General features: G+C 37.4%; 1 protein-coding gene and 1 long non-coding RNA gene across 2 annotated transcripts; both read right to left on the bottom strand.

Annotated features, from left to right (window-relative positions):
• Window positions 1-328: 328 nt before the first annotated feature.
• LOC127450582 (cytochrome b-c1 complex subunit 2, mitochondrial-like) lies at window positions 329-21,337 on the bottom strand. The gene is made up of 10 exons (XM_051714814.1): window positions 21,045-21,337; window positions 20,006-20,107; window positions 16,061-16,185; window positions 15,481-15,567; window positions 15,281-15,337; window positions 3,926-4,125; window positions 3,773-3,853; window positions 3,507-3,577; window positions 2,334-3,079; window positions 329-457 (listed from the first exon to the last, which is right to left on the bottom strand). The coding sequence occupies exons 2-9, from the start codon at window positions 20,011-20,013 to the stop codon at window positions 2,869-2,871; spliced, it is 840 nt and encodes a 279-aa protein (XP_051570774.1). The 5' UTR covers window positions 20,014-20,107; window positions 21,045-21,337; the 3' UTR covers window positions 329-457; window positions 2,334-2,868.
• LOC127450431 (uncharacterized) lies at window positions 9,522-15,264 on the bottom strand. The gene is made up of 4 exons (XR_007898973.1): window positions 14,123-15,264; window positions 13,136-13,537; window positions 11,166-11,362; window positions 9,522-10,724 (listed from the first exon to the last, which is right to left on the bottom strand). It is a non-coding gene; the product is annotated as an uncharacterized LOC127450431 (long non-coding RNA).
• Window positions 21,338-21,341: the final 4 nt, after the last annotated feature.

Here is a 21,341-nt window from a genome sequence, read left to right as displayed (position 1 = left end):
TAAACACATTTCAGAAATAATTTTCTAGTAATTATGAGACTTTTCCACATACATTTAATCTCAAACTCCCCCTGCAGGATATTAGAGGAACTAACAGAAAGCAACAGATGAAAAGCCATCAACTATCCACCTTTTCAGGCAAATATAAAGTACACAAGAATTATTTATCATTGAAAGATTTGTTTTAATGAATGTACATCAGATATACAGTGAAATGGAAGAAATTATGCTTCTGTTCTCAGTAAAATGATGCAACAGACCTCACGTTGAAGTGACCGAAACAACTGTCAATCAGGGTTGAAGTTTCAGAGAATTTATTTTACACTCAAATAAGCAGCTGGACAACTTGTGCATTTCAGATTAGGACTTTCTCTCATAATTCATCAACAAACGGTGTGTTTGCCAGATGTCCACAACTTGATATGCTCTTCTTGCTTTCAACAAACTTCTTTGCATCCTGTAGAAAAAAAGATGGAAGTGCTTCTGTCAAATTTCACAAAATTTTTACTTCCTGAGCAAGGATAGTAAGACTACTCTAATAAATGAATGGAATATATAAATCAAATGAAATTAAATGTTAGCAGTCACATTCTGATGTTGCACACAAAGTAATCCTCTGTAAAAGTAGTGCTGACAACAAAGAAAACGCAGCACAGAAAAGCTTTCGACTTTGTGAGCCACGTCAAGTGCAGCAAAACCTTATTGCCCGATATTTTCATCATCACGGAAGTGAACTTTGCATAAAGTGTGGGTATAGTAGATCAGATTTTTGTCAGCAGACTTCTGCAGAGAAACATTGCTACTTTGCTTAGCATCGCCGTTTCAGAAAAGCAATAAACCAGTTGAGGCTGTGCATTACAGAGATTTATCATGGTTAAAGGGGTTTCAGCTTTGCGGCGAACACCTCTAAGAGTAACATGGCTGTATTGAATGGCGTCTTGAGGCTCATTGCTTTAGTTCAAACTGTACATACAAGACCTATATTTACTATGCATATATTATTTTTTCACTTTTTCCATGTTTGTCTAAAAGACACATATTGAAACTAGAGGTAGACCGATATATCGGTGCCGATAGTTGCTTTTTGGAACTATTGGTTATTAGCAAATATCAGTGCAGATAGTTTTCTGTTTTAGTTTATTTGGTTTATTCCTCCATATTCCTCTGTAACCGGCGCTGGAGGATTTTAAAAACAGTACTGACACCTCGTGGGGATTCGCTATATCTAAATCTTTCATCATTGACAATATTCAAACATATTTTAATCCTTACTTCAATGCACATTTTTTTATTTTAATTAGATAATAAAGTGTTTAAAATTGAAGCGAGGTCATGCAAAGAATGCTGTGACTTTATGCAAAACATACACCATGACTGCAACTTCATATATTGTGAAGCATTGTACTGGGCCAAATCTCCATCATTTCAAAATAAGAGTCCCCGTGTGTGTTTTGGGCTTGTTTATAATTAAAAGTCCCAAGTTATGCACCAAATCATCATTGTTTCTGGTTATTATTGGGATTTTGGTTGAACAAACTGCATAAACTGTAGAGATGGGACGAAATATCGAATTTTGATATATTGCAAACCAAAAAAGATGACAAACCATATTGAGGCAAAACTTGACATTTCTAATTTGAAACTTTGTTTTCTGACCATGTGCACATAAATGAAATGACCCGTCAAACGTCATATCTTTCTATCGCTTGATTAATGCACTAATGCACTTCTTTTCTTTTTTCTTTTTTTTTTACACTGTTCACACAAGGTCCTTAAGTGCTTAAAGTGCCTGAATTTAGCTTTAACAAATGTAAGCACTGGAACACCTGGAAAATCGCCTTGTTTTATTGAAAAGTGCTTGAGATTAAAACATTTCTTCTGCGTAATGAAATCCTGCACTCAACTTTCATTGAATAATGTGTCTTTTTATATCCTTTTTGTTCTTTATGGTCAAGTAAAAAAGTAATAGAAATATTAATTTTATTCACACAGCACAGATGTGGTTAAGAAAGCGAGACTACTCTTACATTAAATAAAATGGAACAGCTGTGTCGTTGAACTCTTAAAGTGACAGTACCATTTTAGCAATGTTATAACTTGTAAATTGTACACATTATTTCAAACAGTTTTATAAATAATAATTATATATATATATATATATATATATATATATATATATATATATATATATATATATATATATATATATACAATTTCATGATATAATATCAATTGATAGAATGTAGAATTTTTATATTTTTAAAAAGTGAAAATGTGATTATAATAATGATGACAAACAAATGATTAAAATATAAATATACACTTTCACATACTTTTTCAGGACAGGTTTTGTTCAGTTCTATTGCTTGTTCTGCACCTGATCAGCCTGAATGTAGCCCATTATTATTGAAGGCTCATTTGTTTGTGATCTTTTCTGATAGTGTAAGGTAAATGAGAAACTCTTATTATTTAAACTTTGAAGATTTACATTGTGTATTAAAAGAACTTTATTCTGATGAGAAATTATAACATGCATTTTGCTCAAACATATTCATTTTCTGCCATACTTTGTCATTTAAGTGTTATTATATTGAATTGAAAACCGCATACCATACATATATCGAACCGAATTGTGAGATAACCATAACGTCCCATCCCTAATAAACTGCATCTGGGATTTTATCAAACATGAGCCAGACATTTCCTGACAAGTATTTGTGACATTTAATCAAATAGTATCTTACTTCATTATCTTGCACTGACTAATCATGCTAAGCTGTTGACATATAAATGTAGACGGTCATGAATTATTATTATTTTTTCACTGGGAATGAAGTTGATGTTTTTATTGTACAATGTATTCTCATTTCAAAAGATACATTTGATTCCTCCTGATATGACCCGTTTAACAACAATGTGACTTCCATTGACAACATCACTGGAGGTCACAGCGTCGATGCTCTGCGTCACAGACTCTGGTGAGCTGTCCGCTCCACTGCTCAGCACCTGAACACCCAACTCCTCCAGAAAACACTCCGAACTCTCCAAAGACATCAGATAATCAGCCAACAGCTGGTTCCTGAAACACACAACACCAGACCCTTCATTCACCTGACCTTTCATCTGCCAACACAAGTTGGGAGAATGTTGACAGTTACTCTAAAGGCAGAAAAAATGTATTTGGCCCTTTCTACTTTCAAAATGAAACAACTTTCCCATTTCATTTTTCAGAGTGCTTCTCTGAAAGAGGTTGCTGTCACTGCATTAACAACTAGCTGTTCAGTTCAGGTTCAGTACACACTGTGTGGATTTAATATCGATTAGAATTTTACGACATGAATCCTGTAAAAAGCCAACATTTCTGTGTTCAGAACGGGATTCATGTCGTAAAATCCGAATTTATATTAAATCCACGTAGTGTGTACTGAACCTGAACACCTAGTCTGTACATGGCCTTTGTCTTATGACATGCTGATGAGGCTGCTGTTAACAGATTCTACACTCACTTTGCTCTGCTGAGTTCATCTGCTGTAAGTTTTCCTTCAGCGGTCACCTTTGCCACGGCTGCACTGATCACCTGCAGAGATCAATGATGTCATCAATCACTCCCTCACTGTCAGCTCTGACTGAACCAGATCAGAGCTGAAAATGAAAACAACATGAACAACATGAGGGTGAGTAAAAGAGAGAAGTTTCACTTTTGGGTGAACTATTCCTTCAACCAAACGTGCTAGGACGAAGCTGGTGTCTTTCCAGGTCAAATCACGCTCACCTCTCCGGCCGCGTCAGCTTGTGAGATGACGTACACTCCAAAGAGCCCAGAGTCAGAGTAAGTAGCCCTGAAAGCTGTGGCCTGTGAGGAAAATGAATTTGAAACCACTGACTTTCAGAAAGTGCGATCAAGGATGACTGGGGCTGAACTCACATTGAACAGCTGTGCAGTGGCTTTGGCGATGCCCTGGCTGAGTTGGCTGGTGATGTTGGATCCTCTCTTGGCGTGCAGTCCAGCTCCAAGAACCCTCTGTAGCACGCTGAAGGCGCTGGTCTCTGCGGAGCCCGTCACGGCTGCTTCACATGCCACCAGCGCATGTGCCAGACCCACTCCACTCTCCACACACATCTCACCTGCACACGAACCAAAGATCACTTCAATACTAGAGATCAGTGACTGGCTGAATATCACAAATTCACAATCAATATGTCCAAGTCACTTCATCCTTTCATATCACCCCAAAATCTTTTTTTTTTTTACATTTATGAGCAGAGACACAGAGTTTACAAGAGTCCCAAATGAATAAAATCCCAGATGCAGTTTATTCAACCAATATTCCAATAATAATCAGAAAGAATGACGATTTGGTGCATAATGTGGGACTTTTAACTGTAAACAGCCCAAAACACACAAGGAGCTCTTGTTTTGAAATGATGGAGACATGGCTCCGTTACAATGCTCTGTATTTAAATATTTACCAAATTAAGTGGTTTAGATACAGTAAATCCTAGAGCCCTATGAAATCCATTTTTTTTTTTTTTTTCAAATTCCGTTTTATTTCTCTGAATTCTGGGTTTTAAAGTTTAATGACATTTTTTTGTCTAATCAAATGAATTTATAGACTTTTAATAAAATGAAAATAGAACAATTACTTTTCAACATACCACTGCATTATTTTTATCAAATGAAGAGCTTCTATTCTGAATTTAATTATTTAGTCAAATACAGTGCTGCACAGTAGAGCATCAGTGTTAATGAAAGCAGAAATTAAACTCTTGCTTGTGAGATATTGCTTAAATATAACGTAATTATTATTGATATATTATTGTCATTATTACCACTACTACTACTACATTGAAAATTATATTTTACTTACTATGCAAAAGTTCTGTCACATTTTTTTCAATTTCAGGAGTGGAGCTTTTATGTTAGCATTCTGAGATGCTATTCTTCTCACCACAATTGTACAGAGCGGTTATCTGAGTTACTGTAGACTTTGTCAGTTCGAACCAGTCTGGCCATTCTCTGTTAACCTCTCTCATCAACAAGGCGTTTCCGTCTGCAGAACTGCTGCTCACTGGATGTTTTTTGGCACCATTCTAGTAAATTGTAGAGACTGTTGTGTGTGAAAATCCCAGGAGATCAGCAATTACAGAAATACTCAAACCAGCCCATCTGGCACCAACAAGCATGCCAATCATTAAAATCACTGAGATCACATTTTTCCCCATTCTGATGGTTGATGTGAACATTAACTGAAGCTCCTGACCCATATCTGCATGATTTTATGCATTGCACTGCTGCCACACGACTGGCTGATTAGATAATCGCATGGATGATTGTTCAGATAACCACTCTGTACAATTGTGAGAATGCTATTCTGAGATGCGGGTTGGCGCTGTTTTGGTGGCATGAGGGGGACCTACACAATATTAGGCAGGTGGTTTTAATGTTGTGGCTGATCGGTGTATTTGTTAAATTAAATCTCAGCCTTTTGTGGTTTAATCATCACAATAGGACATATCACGATTTTAATTTGATTAACTGTGCATTTATACATTCATTTTACCCCAAATACGTCAATTTCCATGACATTCCACATTCTATAGTTAATTGTGATTTTATGACTAGATTCCGTGAATGCCTCTGTGTTTTCGGCAACACGGAAATCATAGGGCCCTAAGTAAATCCCCACAAAGTGTCAGTGTTTTTATTTCACCTCTAGAGGCTGCTGTTATACTGTAGAACTAAACCGTTATAACTGTAGAATCCTTCAGCGCCCTCCCAAATTATAATTTTTTAAAATAAATAATGGCAACTATCGGCATATATTTTTGCCTATAACCGATAGCTCCAAAAAGCAACTATTGGCATTGATTAATTGATAAAACCGATATATCGGTCTTCTTCTAGATGTGTACTCGCCACCACGGTAAACAGCTTAAGTCGTTGGGTGCTCCGGCCCCTATATGAGCACTGAAGAACTGCTCGCTCACCTACTTCAGAGCGGAGTGACTGAGCCCTACACAAACACACACATTTACATCTACATTACACCACAACAGTGCATACCAAAGTAATATTATAAAATATATTATAAACCAGAATTTACATACTTCTGTCATGAAATAATAAACATTTATTATTTACAAACCGGGACGATACAGCTAAAACAAAAGTCAATATTTTTCAGTCTGTTCCAGACACAACCTAGCTATTCATATATTTGTTTTGTAATTACTTAAAAGGGCATTTCTTTCCAATCAGAATATAATAATTCTGGCTAAACAGCCATTATTACAAAGTAGATGTAAAATATTTTATGCACTAAAATGAAATGAAATACAGTAAAAATCTATTTTAAAATAATAAAAGTAGGCTGTTTTTTTTTTTTGTTCACACAGCTTATTTAAATGTATCATGCAGCCTTGATGGATAACATACCGATGTCTCAGAGTTAAAAGTCTGCAGGTTTCAAAGTGTTTTGGATGGTTTCCCCTCATCATGTAAGTGCTGTTGTCACAAATATCAATTCCGACTTTGATGTTGGCTTGAGAAGCCTAGCCTGAAAGTTTGAAGTAGTTGTAAAAGCTTGAAGTTTGAAGGTTTTAAGTTTGAAGTAGTTACAAGTTTTAGTAGTTTTAAATGTTCAAAGTGTAAAGATTATAAGACCATTCAGTCTATCAGATTGATAGATAGACAGACAGACAGACAGATAGATAAATAGATAGATAATTTTGTACATCTTTACTTTTCATGCCATAAACTATTTGAATTGAATTAAATCGAACGTTAGATTCGAAGAAAAAAAAAAGACAATCGGGAAAAGGCACCGCAAGACTTTTATGTAAATGTTTTTTAATATGGAGTGAACTACGTATCCCATGAAACATTGCGAATGACGTAAAAGTAGGCGGATACTGATGCTGTTGAGTGTCACCTTGGACAAATTGGCAAGCGGGCATTTTGTTGCTCATGATCTTTTAGAATTACAAACAGGCTTCTAACTAATAAGTACACTATATTGCCAAAAGTATTCGCTCACCCATCCAAATAATTGAATTCAGGTGTTCCAATCACTTCCATGGTGACAGGTGTATAAAATGAAGCACCTAGGCATGCAGACTGCTTCTACAAACATTTGTGAAAAAATGGGCCACTCTCAGGAGCTCAGTGAATTCCAGCGTGGTACTGTGATAGGATGCCACCTGTGCAACAAGTCCAGTTGTGAAATTTCCTCGCTACTAAATATTCCACAGTCAACTGTCAGTGGTATTATAACAAAGTGGAAGCGATTGGGAATGACAGCAACTCAGCCACGAAGTGGTAGGCCACGTAAAATGACAGAGCGGGGTCAGCGGATGCTGAGGCGCATAGTGCGCAGAGATCGCCAACTTTCTGCAGAGTCAATCGCCACAGACCTCCAAAGTTCATGTGGCCTTCAGATTAGCTCAAGAACAGTGCGTAGAGAGCTTCATGGAATGGGTTTCCATGGCCGAGCAGCTGCATCCAAGCCATACATCACCAAGTGCAATGCAAAGCGTCGGATGCAGTGGTGTAAAGCACGCCGCCACTGGACTCTAGAGCAGTGGAGACGCGTTCTCTGGAGTGACGAATCATGCTTCTCCATCTGGCAATCTGATGGACGAGTCTGGGTTTGGCGGTTGCCAGGAGAACGGTACTTGTCTGACTGCATTGTGCCAACTGTGAAGTTTGGTGGAGGGGGGATTATGGTGTGGGGTTTGTTTTTCAGGAGCTGGGCTTGGCCCCTTAGTTCCAGTGAAAGGAACTCTGAATGCTTCAGCATACCAAGAGATTTTGGACAATTCCATGCTCCCAACTTTGTGGGAACAGTTTGGGGATGGCCCCTTCCTGTTCCAACATGACTGCGCACCAGTGCACAAAGCAAGGTCCATAAAGACATGGATGAGCGAGTTTGGTGTGGAAGAACTTGACTGGCCTGCACAGAGTCCTGACCTCAACCCGATAGAGCACCTTTGGGATGAATTAGAGCGAAGACTGTGAGCCAGGTCTTCTCGTCCAACATCAGTGTCTGACCTCACAAATGCACTTCTGGAAGAATGGTCAAAAATTCCCATAAACACACTCCTAAACCTTGTGGAAAGCTTTCCCAGAAGAGTTGAAGCTGTTATAGCTGCAAAGGGTAGGCCGACATCATATTAAACCCTATGGATTAAGAATGGGATGTCACTTAAGTTCATATGCGTCTAAAGGCAGATGAGCGAATACTTTTGGCAATATAGTGTATGTATAAAAGTCCGGACCGTTTATTAAGTTATTTGATCAGGATATTACGTTACAATGGAAAATAAATGAGAGCTTTTGTGTCCTTTGGCAAAATGCAAAAGGTGCTAAGTCTAGCACGTGGCAGAACCATGAGAATTTGATAGCACTGCTGGTTGCTGAAACACGTGCAAATTTAAATTTTACTGTCAATGCTAACTCAGCTGCAAACTAGGGATGCACCGATCCGATACATGGATCGGTATCGGCTCCGATACTGACGTTTTTATACGTTCGGGTCCGACGAGCCCAATCCAAATCCGATACTGTGTGTTAGTCATGTTCGTTCCTGTCAAGCTCAAAAAATGACATAAAAGAACCATAGAAACACTATTAATGTAGTTCATATGACTCATATGGCACATTTTATTAAAAGCCACTTGAAGATGTGTGGTAGCTCTGTGAATCACAAACGGCTGTGATTAAAAGTAAATATAGAAAATGCACGCGCAGCAGCAGCGCGTTAGTGAATGGCACTGCTCTGTTTACACACACACACACACACACACACACACACACACTGCTATTTTTAGCCTTCACGCGGTCCAGTATTTGAGCGCTACTCACGAACAACATCTCAGATGTAGATGCTCAAATGTTCTGTTCACTTATAATATGCATTTAGAACAGCACCGGAGTTGCATTTGACAATGCAAATTATTAAACTACAGTGAACTTGCCTACAGACAGACACATACAGGACTTCCTGGAGAGAGAGAGAGAGAGAGAGAGAGAAAGAAAAAAAAAACTGCCTTCTTTTCTACTGAACACTTAGACTGGGTTACTGTTAATTTTGCTGCAGTATTATCCAGTAGACTAGTTAACGTTTTTCTTAATAGTTTGTTCATTTACACTGAAATAATGTGTAGTTAAAGGTTTGTGTTTCTTTACATATAGTTAGTATCACTCAGTGAGGTATAGATATTCTAAACTGATTATGAAAAAAACAACACTGGTATCGGATCGGTCGATACTGAGATTTCAGATATCGGATCGGAAGAGAAAAAGTGGTATCGGTGCATCCCTACTGCAAACAACAGAGATTTGATCAGTTTTCTTTATTTTATCACAGCTCTAACATTGTCGAGTGGACGTTTTTTGAATAATCTCTCCAGTCTGATCCTAAACAAAGCAAATTGAGGGAGGTATTTATGTTATTGTTTAATCTATTGTTATTATTGTTAACTTTTAATATTATTTAAGACAGAGTTTCCATCAATGAAATGGTTTAAAGGAATTAGTACTTTAAAAAATAAATAAAAAAAATAGTATGTCCAGTCACGTGAAATGATGACTCCAGTCATATAATTTATTGTCAGTTTTATCACTTTTATCAGTGTTTTAAAAAAAGCAGTTGAGATCACGTTTATTAATTTTCTGCTAATATATTGCAGTGGCATCGGTAACCGATATGTGTCAATAGAAGTAAAGATGTTGTATTTTCAGAGTCGTTCATATCTGCTCTATAAAGTCACCCAAAGCCTCATCCCTCTAACGGGAAATCTCCAGTAGGTATCTCTGCAGAACAAAAAGGCCGTTTCCCAATCAGTGGGCATTTGTCAACCACTTTACCTGACTTCCTTAAATCATAAAGGCCCACCCCAGTGTGTTAGAGAAATCGGGTAAAGTGGTTGAAAACCACCCATTGTGGTTTAACAATGCCCAGATGATTGTGGAACACCCGCTAGCGTTCTGCAGAGATACCTACTTGTACATCTCAGGGAACCTGGTTACCTTGGGCCTTTGTCATCCTCACTTCCTAGAGGAAAATTACAGTCACAGGTAAGTACACTACAGCATAGTATGTTAACACAGTGGTAATGTTCTGTTGCCCCCCTGAGGGTAAGAGAAAAATACACAGAATACTTATGAATCTTGATTATGAAAAATATACAGAACATAAACGAAGGCTTTCGTTTCTTCCTCTTTGAAAGGTTAAGGAAGTTGGTACTAATATGCGCATGTGCTCCACAGTTGGACATGACTAATTACTGAGGTAACTTTTAAATGTATATGTGTGTAAAAACATCAGACTAACTTTTTGAATACAAATCATTTATAAATTTAAAACGTATAGAAACAAATACATTTACATGCTCCAACATTAAACAAACACAACAAAAGAATAAGAACAATTTCAAAACATGAACAGAAAATGAACATTAAATGTAAACTACCAATTAATAAACTAACTGAACTACTACTACAAATTATAAACATTTATTTATATGTCGAGCACACGTTTGTCTATGCGTTTAATTTGTATTTTTGTTGGCAGTTGCTCGATCAAGCTGTCCACACTGCCCTGGTAGAGGGTGGCCGGGACAGTGAATTCCTCGAAGGTGCTGCAGAGGAGAGTGAGGCTGCCATCTTCTTCGGAGACGCCAACAATCTCCACAGCTTCTGTCTCCACCTTCCTTTCAGCAGTCTGGATTTGAACAAAAATACATTTTGCACTCAGGTTTACATCCCCTTAAAATCACAATGAATGTATGAGCCCATTGATATATCTCAGCAACACTGCACCCTATTAATTACATGAAAAATTCAATATTGCAGAATTATAGCAATTCCGCTAGCAATGGAAAGATTGTGGGTTCGATTTCTAGGGAATGTGTGAACTTACATAGAGTCAAATGGATGCCTTAAATGTGATGTTAGTTACTTTGCCAAATGCATAAATGTAGTGTAAGTTGTTTCTGCTGGCTGGCGAGTCCATGCTCATGCCACAGTCATCACGTTACCAGCAACGAGAACTGTTAATGCTATTACGCCTATTTAAATCGATTGTGGTGCTGTTAAGTTAATGTTAGGCTGAATAAGGCTAATGTGTGAGGCAGCTAATGTGTTTTGTATTATATTTGTGTACCTTCACAGTTGAGAAGCTTGAGGAATTTAATTTTCCTCTTCCGTTTTCCAGAAGGAAAACTAGTGTAGAGGTAGCGCTCACACAAAGCCTCATCCCTCCAGAGGGAAATCTCCAGCAGCTTTTGGCCACATCTCAAGGAGAGGTCCAGGATGGGAACAAGGGCTGCCCTGGACGTATGTCATCCTCACTGGTTGTATCTGTAAAATGACAGCTAAAAGGTTACACTGTGTTACAGGTAAGTACTATAAATACAATAACAACACTGATACTGTATTTGTCTGTGGATCACTACCACATTGTTTCTCAGTCCCCCTACATTGCTGGTTTTGCATGTTTCCTTGATCTGACACACCCAATTCAGCTCAATCACCTATCTGTGTGTTAAAAAAGGGAGACATCCAAAATTGTACAGACTGGGTGACTCTCACCAAGGTTGAGGAATGTGTTTAGATATTTGGAGTTTGAAATAATGGCTGAGCTATTCCTTTTAAGTCATCTAAATATTGTGTTATAGTTTGTAGCAGTTGGGAAAACTTAAACTCATCTGTGACATGTCTGTGAAGATTCTCAGTTATCAATTAAGATGTTTTAGCACTCATTACAGTGGCTTCAGCAATTAAGATCTTCACACAAAGGACTTCAGGATTTGTTAATTGTTATTGGAGCCACTGCAGGAATGAAAATAACTGTAGAGATGAATGCAGTGAAACTGCTGGACTGATTTGTGCTGAATGGCACACAGCAGGGCATTTAAAATCAGCTTAAAATGCGGTTATTTTTCACAAGAACTGATTGAGCACTTAGAAAATGATCAGTGAGCGCCATGTATTTTTTTGCTGACACCCTTTAGTACTTTACTAAGTGTTAAAGTGAGTCACAGTGCACTACCATTGTACTGAATTCACCCAACCTGATATTCATTGTATTATCTTTTTGTGTTCTGTAGAAGAAAGTCATGCGGGTTTGGAATAGGGTTGTGCCGATAGACGGTGATATCGGGGATCGACGATAGTCAGAGATATCGCCAACAGCTGATGCCTTTGACGATATGAAGATGAAATTTAGCTCATTTTCTCATTAATTTATTAAATGTATTATTATTAGGCTATTATTAAAATAAAATTAATATTACAATTAATTTGCCCTGCCATAGTTTCACATCGACATCACCGCATATAACCGACACTTGCGACACCGACACGTGCGTGTGAAGATTATAAAAATGACGATTGCTCCTCATTGAAAATGTTCTAAAAACACTACAAAACTACATCCCACATCAAAATTGAATTGCAAGGTGATAGACCTATATTCACAAATTATTTGAGCCCTCGTATGGCCGCAACAATATTGGCCCCATTGTCAGTAGTGATGCATGAAATTTTACTCTCTACTATGTCCCAATTGTGCATGACCTCTGTCAGTCCCTCAGCCAGTACTTCTACAGTGTGGTTCTCCGGGATGAATGTTGTTTCGAGACCTCCAGTTTCCAATCCTCTGAAATATAATATGTGATATCCACGGGCTCGACTTTTGCATCTGGTTTAAAACCAAAATATTGCCAAATAGACGACGTGACATTTTTCTTTATCACCAGCTCCATCTTTGCTCGCAAAATGGACAATGATCCTCATTTTCCGCGCGTCATTTCCCGTGATAATAAAAGTAAATAATTAAATCATAATGAGTAAATAAACAAGTAGATAAATAAGTAAATAAATGAGCAAATAAGTAAACTATTGCCCCGCCCCCCATGCAATAATATCGTGTATTGGCGATCTCACAGGCTGACGACAGGACGATCTATGGAGAAGATCGCCCAACACTAGTTTGGAACAACATGAGGGTGAGTAAATGACAGATTTTTCATCTTAATTTTCATCCCTTTAGCTACAGAGAAATGCATTCAGATAACCAGAATAACTGTTGTTGACTTCAAGATATTCAGTGATGTAATTGAAATAACTCACTTTTTCTACTTGCCCTTGTAGAGTCAAACAGTCACCCCTGGCGAATATGTCTTCCTCCTCTCCTGTGACACAAAGAGATGGTGGACAAATGGCCTCCTTTGCAGCCTTTTCCACACTTTCAGTAAGGGTGATTGGTGCTGCCCTGAATTTTGTGGAAGTGCGGCCAAAATACAAATTCTGGTGGCCATAGCATGTCCTAAGGGTGATATTTTTAAGGAAGTAGGTGGCCCCTTCCTTAAATTCGGGCTCTCTGTCATTTTTTGTTGTGATATAAACATTTGTACCATCGCTTAGGGCACTTACACTTTTTATTTGAAAAGCTTCTACTTTTGTGTGGTTCTATTTGCTACACACTTGCAGCGAATTGGTGCCGGGCAACTGTAGGGGCTTTGTGTTGCCATCCTGAGGGTAAGAGAAAATATACAGAATACTTGGAATACAGAATAAGAAACGTTGATTATGAAAAATAAAATTATCAATACATTTTGAAGGATAGTCCTGTTGGAAACTAATGAAACTATAGGTCTCGGTATGTCATTGTCACAACAACAAGTTGCTCTTTTTTTTTTTTTACTCCACACTCTGACAGGATTACTCTCATTTTTTTACTTCATACTTCACAAAAATGTATTTACTCATGGAGTTTATTTATTTAAAGTCATTGATAAAATTTCTTGTGAAGTATAGATTTACCTCAAAAAATGAACTATCCTGTCAGGGAGTGAAAAAAAGAGCAGTTTCTGACAGGATTGCTCTTTTTCTTTTTTTACTTATAAAAAAATATATCTATTTTCTTTTTGAAATGTCATTAATACATTATGAAGTAAAAAGTTCCTCAAAAAAACAGATGCCCCTGTCAGAGACTGTCCTGTCAGAGTAGAACTCACCTTATTGGAATGTCTTTATTGTTAAAATTAATTTATTATAATTTATTATGAAATTATAACGTTTCTGAAGTCAACAATACATTTATAACTTCCGTCTCACCTTTAAAAAACCAACAGGAGAACAACAGCAGTTGAATCCAGCACCAACTCTGGCTGTGTGGGAGCTGTGGAGGACTGCGCACTGAAGTGGACTGTGGCTGTAACCCCATCCAGTTGCTAGGCAGTTAGCAAGGTGATACTCAAAAGGCTCCTTGCTACCCTGAGTCAAATGAACGAAACCGGAAATCTCTACGATGTTCTGGTGCAGAGATATGTGATTTGTTACTTGGTTGCTAGGGTAACCCCATCTGATTACTAGGCAGTTAGCAAGGTGATACTCAAAAGGCTCCTTGCTTCCCTGAGTCAAATAAATGAAACCAGAATCTCTACATTGTTCTGGTGCAGAGAATGGGCCACGATAAGCTGAAATGCGCCACCGCGTTACGCAGAACGGCCTACAAAACGGTGCCGCGATATGCAGAAAAGGACAGCGAGGCTGGAATCGCCCACTATCAACATAACACTTAGGAATAAACAACAACATTTATAACAAAATATATAAAACATTTTTACATCTGTATTGTCCCTCAGGGACCTTTTTGAGCATTTGAGTGCTGAATCAGGTGCTAAATTGCTGTATTTGGAATCGATTAACTAAAACAGACATTTCTAAAGAACCAACTGGTGGTGATGAATCAGACTTTTGAGAGAAGCTCATTCACAATGGCTCCGTTCACGCACGAACTTGCGCTGTTTTTGCTTTTGCAAGGTTTAAGCTCGAGTCATTGTGAAAGAGCTTCACTCATTAAGGTCAAAAGGAGTACTATTACGGAAGTCAAAATTTTCACTGTAAAATAACTTACATTTCAACCTATAGTATGCCTTCAGAAGACATAGAATATGACGTACAAGTCACATGGACCACTTTATTACACCTTTAGATACTTTTTTAAGCTTTAAAGTGGGTCACAAGCCACTGTCATTGTATGGAAATCAGGAATCGCAACATTCTTTAAAATATTTCCTTTTGTGTAGCGCAGTAGAAAGATGACATAAGGGTGAGTAAATGAGGACAGAATTGTGGATGAACTATTCCTTTAAGATCACTGTGATCTTCACAATGTTGCTTTATTTTATATGGTCGGTGATATCATTGCAAATATATCGCCCTGAGATGCAAGCACAATTACATAATATTAAACGCTTTCATAAGACTCACCTAATCCAACGAGAGCCATTCTTACACTGGTGTAATGACTCGCAAGAATTGTTGCAGCTTCAGATTGAGAACAGAAAGAAAAGATATCAGTGTTTGTATACAGTTTGACTTGAATAAATGAAGGCAACAAATTCTTTCATTCTTAGACATAAGTGACTGAATCATTCAGAGAAGCTGTCTGTCAATTACATGATCAACACTAATTCTGCCCACCATGTAGTCTGGACAGTACAGGGAGTTGGAAAGAGCTTTCTTGTAAGCAGCTTCATGCAACTTCTCGAGAACACCTGCACAGACAAAACACATCTCATTAGAATCATACCCTTGACGGTCATCAAAGATGCATTATGAGCCAAGCTGGTACTATACTTGGGCAGGATCCAAAATTAACTTATTGCCAATGGCTGGTGAACTCAGATAATTAACCAGCATTTTAACTCATATTTTGCATTATGTATACTACACTTTGTTATATTATTCCTGACACATTTGTGGCTTGTTTTGTTTTGGAGTTCTGGAGAAATAACTAGCAAACTTTAGGCATCACAGATAAACTTCTGATGGTACATTTTCCACTGAAGTAAAAGTTGTTAGGAGAAGCACGCATTCTTTTTGTGGATGGTTTGTAACTGTATGTCTTTGATTTGAATCATGCACATGTTGCAGTTGCTAATAAAGTCCCAGCCAACTTATTTTCTAACCAAAACAAATCTGTACTCGAATGTGGGGCTTGCTAATGTTAATTTTGGACCTTGTAGGGTGTAAGGAAGGTGAACGTACCTATCTGTGGACTCTGGTTTGCCACAGCCTTGTCAATCTTGACCCTCGGTGAGAGATCAGACAACTCCCACGGCCTGAAGTCTGGAGCAGTGGTCACATTGATCAGGTACTCGATGACCGAGTCACTGCAAAGAACACAAACATAACAAGTCGATGTCCACACTAATCTGTTTAAGTTTGAATACTCAATTTATCCAAAGCACGTAGTTATAAAGAGCTTTTTCAAAATGCTCAATTTTCGGTGGTGGAAGACGCAGTTCTGGTGTGGATGAGAGGTGTAGTGTGGACCTGGCCTAAGGTTCTGTTCACACTCAACACAATTCTGAGTTGTTTTCAAATCTAATAATTAGGACTGACTGATCTCACTGTCATTTTGCAAGTAGTGAAACTGTTTCTTCAGTGTAGTCAATATCTGGTGTATTCACATTAGAGGTCTGCTACCCGACCCAAGCCCAACAGGGTTCAGGTCAGTTTTTTTTTTTTTTTAAGTATGCTAGCACCTCCTAACAACTAGCAAAAACACAGTGGTAACCAGCTAAAACATGCTAGCAATGCCTAGCAACTAGAGGAACACTCTAGCAACTTGCCAGAACATGGTAGCAACTCCTAGCATCTAGCAAGAGCACTCAAACAACCAGCTAAAACATGCTAGCAATGCCAAGCAACTAGCAAAAACATGCAAGCAATGGCTAGAAATGAGCCAAAACTCCCTTGCAACCAGCTAAATATGCTAGCCATGCCTAGCAACTAGAGGAAACCCCTAGAAACTAGATAAAACATTCTAGCACCACCTAGCATCTAACAAAAACACGCTAGCCACCAGCTAAAAGATGCTAGCAATGCCAAGAAGCTAGCAACTAGCAAAAACATGCTAGCCATGCCTAGCAACTAGAGGAACACCTTAGAAACTAGCTCATTCTAGCAACTTGCCAAAACATGGCAGCAATGCCTAGCATCTAGCAAGAACACCCTAGCAACTAGCTAAAACATATTAGCAATGCCAAGAAACTAGCAAAAATATGTTAGCAATGGCTAGACATTAGCCAAAACACCGTAGCAACCAGCTAAAACATGCAAGCAACATCATAAAACTAGAGTAACACCCTAGAAACTATCCCAAACATTCTAGCAACTTGCCAGAACACGGTAGCAACACCTAGCATCTAGCAAGAGCACCCAGGCAACCAGTTAAAACATGTTAGCAAGACCAAGCAACTAGCGAAAACATGCTAGCAATGCCTAACATCTAATCAGAACACCCTAACATAATGCTAAAACATGCTAGCAACTAACAAAAACATGCTAACAACTTTTTAGAACATAGTAGAAACACAGTAGAAACACCTAGCATCTAGCAAGAGAACCCTAGCAACAAGCTAAAACATGCTAGCAATGCTTAGCACTTTATCATTATAAATATTTTGATAATGTACAGTCAGCCAGTTGTTATCGCAAAATACAACCCTAAAGGGTGATCAGGACCTCGACACGAAGCGGAGAGGTCTTGTATCAGCCTAAAGGGTTTTATTTTGTGATAAAAACTGGCTGACTGTACATTATCCCGCTTATTACATGGATACTAAATAAATAAATATGTGAATATAAAATATTGATTTGCATTGAAATTATGTAATTATGTGACAAGAAAGTAATCGCTGAACAGCTGAAATCCACCTCTGGTTTCTTCTGCTGGTGTTTATTGTGTAATTAATGAACGTCTGACTGTTCATTATGCATCTTATTACAAGACAACTTGCCAAATAAATAAATGCACATGAAACATTAATTAGAGTTGTGGAGATCGCACAGTGATCCAAGAAGTTGTTAAGATGGCTCGCAAATACCTGGATGAGCGGTCTGATACGTGGCTGTGTGGTTGTTACTTAGAAACATTAGACCACTAGAAGGTGCCACTGACCAATCAGAATCAAGTATAATAGATATATTTATATCTATATATAAATATATCAGAGAGCCATATAATAAATATATTTAATATAATATAGAGTACATTTATTTATTACTGTTTTATTTTAATGTAAACGTGCTGGAAACACATGCTCTTGCTTGTTTTTAGGGCAGGTGTCACAAAGACTCTACATTCTGAAGAAATTCCTGTTGCAAATTGGACTTAAGTGACTGTTTTACTGTTACACATGATTACATTAATTTTTTTTTCACCCAGCAAAGTTTCTGCGCTTGATAAACTTTCTGTTCAGCTTACAACCAACTAAACAGATATAACTGAACAAAAGTTTTTCTTGCTTGAGGCTCACGAGCCCACAGTTCATGGATTTAAAAAAAACAAAAAAAAACCATTATCGATGACACTGCACAAATGCAGACATTTAAAGGAGTATTTTAACCCTGTAAAGGCTGACATATGAAAGAAATTCTTTTTGACATTAAACTGTTTTTAATACCGTTAAACAAACTGTAAAAAGAAATTGTAAAAACAAATGCAAATGTTTTTTTTTTTTTTTTGTTATGTATTTTGTTTGATACGTGAGGCTTTAAAGGTCCAGCAATTAATTTTTATGTAGGACATTTGTTATTTAAGTTTTTCTTAGCACACACCTGCTACAGTGGTATTATCAGAGGATTCCCTGGGCTTTTCAGAGATTCCAAATTTTTGAGAGATTGGCCATGACAACGTCCTCTCTTTGGTCTTTAAATATGGATTGAAATGTATCACAGTTAAATTCAGCATATCAAATACAATATGAATAATACAAATTAAATAAACCATTTTTTTTTCATATGTATTTTAAGCATCGAACACTATATTGACATTTAAAAAAGGGAAATTGTAAAACTTTTTTCATCATAGCTTGTAATGTAAAATAATGAGATCTTTATAATGACAGAGCAGGCTGCATATATGAAAATACACAAAAATATTAGTTCACACTTTAAATATATCTTATAAAACATATATGTCAGAATTTTCAAAGCTCTGTGATTTAAAAAAAAAAAATTATAGTGGGCATGTAATGGTGATTGAGAGATATCCCTCAAAAGCCTGTTTCAACTGGCTTTTTCAATAAAATAATATACAACATTTTAACCAAGCACAAGTTGCTTATATTCAGTAAATACTCATTTTAAAATATCAGTAACAATATAATCATTACTGTTACTTTTACTTTATTAAAATAAGCTATCATTTATTCCAACATAAGAGTAATTTTTTGCGGAAGACTGACGCCATTTTAAATGGATCGCTATAAACATTGAAACCACTTTTCTATTTTTTTCTTTTTTACAAATAATCACTAGATAGTGCCATAAACATGTGAAACTTACATACCATACAGAGTGAGACAGGAGCCGTCAAATGTTGTGTATCATATTCGATACATACGGCATTATAGGGTTAAATAAATAAAATCTTCAATATGTTCAAATCCTAAAGGCTGATTCACCTTTAGTTGTCTGAAACACAGCACAAATGACAAATTATTTCACTTATCAAGAGGTAACTATCTAAACAGACAACATTCAATATATACATACATACATATTTAAGTAAAAATGTAATTAGAAAAACCATCATTTCGACCAAACAGCCATTTTTTGCTCAGTAGATTAAAAGTGTTTAAGCAGAAAAATCTAGTTTAAAATGATCAGGGCAGGTGGACTTTTACATACTCAAGTAAAAGTATTTTGATTCGCTCAGTATGTACCAGATTGCCTGCTAATCGCAGCATGTGAGTTACACCCAGATTTTCCGCACTCTCATAGCGACTGCCTGCTTTCACAAACACAGTGACCTTAGAAACGAGTAGTTCTCCAGAGAGATGATGAGAAGACCACTAAGAAGTTTGGACAATTAAACCACACAGCAATAAAACACGGCATTAATCATTAGGAAAAATAATGTGTGCACCTCATCATCTCATCTGAACCCCATTGAGAATTATAGCAGACAGGCTTTTTCATTACCTGGACATCCTGAGGCGTGAGGACGGGTGCTGCTGTAGGTTTTCAGGTGCCCAGAGTTTCAGTCAACGCCTCGCTCTTCGCAGCAGCAGCGTAACATTGTCTCTGTGGAAGAAAAAAAAATAAAGTAAATAAATGGTGTCTAGTGAAATAATATCCACTATAGAGATTTCCATGAATAGAAATTATTATTTGAATATTCCCTGATATTTTACAGGTTTTTCATGACTGTCGACATCATGTGTACTGTGGTTTAATCCATGTCTTCACAAGTAATTTGATAGGTGTGGGTGAGAAAGAGATCAATATTTAAGTCCTTTTTTTTTTACTATAAATTCTCCTCCTGTCCAGTAGGTGGCGATATTTACAAAGAATGCAAATCACCAAAACACAAGCAGAAGAATGTGAAAGTGAAGATCTACAGTAAAAAAGGACTTAAATATTGATCTATTTCTCACCCACTCTTATCATATCACTTCTGAAGACATGGATTAAACCACTGGAGTCTTACTGATTACTTTTATGCTGCCTTTATGTGCTTTTTGGAGCGTCAAAGTTCTGGTCACCATTCACTTGCATTGTATGGACCTACAGAGCTGAGATATTCTTCTAGAAATCTTCATTTGTGTTCAGCAGAAGAAAGTCATACACATCTGGGATGACATGAGTGTGAGTAAATTATGAGAACATTTTCATTTGTGGGTGAACTATCCCTTTAAAAAATCCTTTCTGTTCACTAGGTCAGTTTGCCGAGTCTTTCACTTTACAGTATTAATGTGCCGTGACTTCATCATAAAAACACGACAGCAGCTGAGACATTCACACACACTGGAAGAACAATATGATCGCCAAGAACATGAGTCTGAATGATGCATATGGATGTTCAAATGTTTATTAGATGTTTTTTTCTGCAGTGAGAGTGAAGTTTACACCGGCTCGTTAATGCAAATGACAGTCGCCCGCTCCGCTGCAATGACACATGTTTAATGCACGTGAAAGACGCCGACATTAAGTAGTGCAGAGTGAGAGTGTGAGGACTCACAGAGAGATGACTGAAACCTCTAAATGTTTTCATGGCTCCTGCGTTCTACTTCAGCCGCTGTGAAAGACAGATATGGCCGACCTGACGTCCTTCCCACAATCCAGCGCTCCTCAGCGACACTCCATATATGGAAACACTGGCGCGTCATTCGTGTTTAATATTAATGATAATGATAATTACATATTCAGGACGCTTTTGTGAAGAAAATATACATTTGTACAATTTCAATAAAAATAAATAAATAATTTATTCGTAATCAATCACAAATTATAATAATCATGCCCTTTCATTTGTATG

Source organism: Myxocyprinus asiaticus, chromosome 13 (assembly GCF_019703515.2).
Source record: "Myxocyprinus asiaticus isolate MX2 ecotype Aquarium Trade chromosome 13, UBuf_Myxa_2, whole genome shotgun sequence".
NCBI classification, from domain to species: Eukaryota; Metazoa; Chordata; class Actinopteri; order Cypriniformes; family Catostomidae; genus Myxocyprinus; species Myxocyprinus asiaticus.
Note: the sequence above shows the minus strand (reverse complement) of the source record. Positions and strands in the feature narration are given on the sequence as shown.

Coding starts and splice junctions, on each gene's coding strand:
- LOC127450582 (XM_051714814.1), bottom strand. Junction 4,126..15,280: donor AATGGCTCTCGTTGGATTAG/GTGAGTCTTATG, acceptor GTTCGTGTGCAG/GTGAGATGTGTGTGGAGAGT. Junction 3,854..3,925: donor CCACTGCACAGCTGTTCAAT/GTGAGTTCAGCC, acceptor TTTTCCTCACAG/GCCACAGCTTTCAGGGCTAC.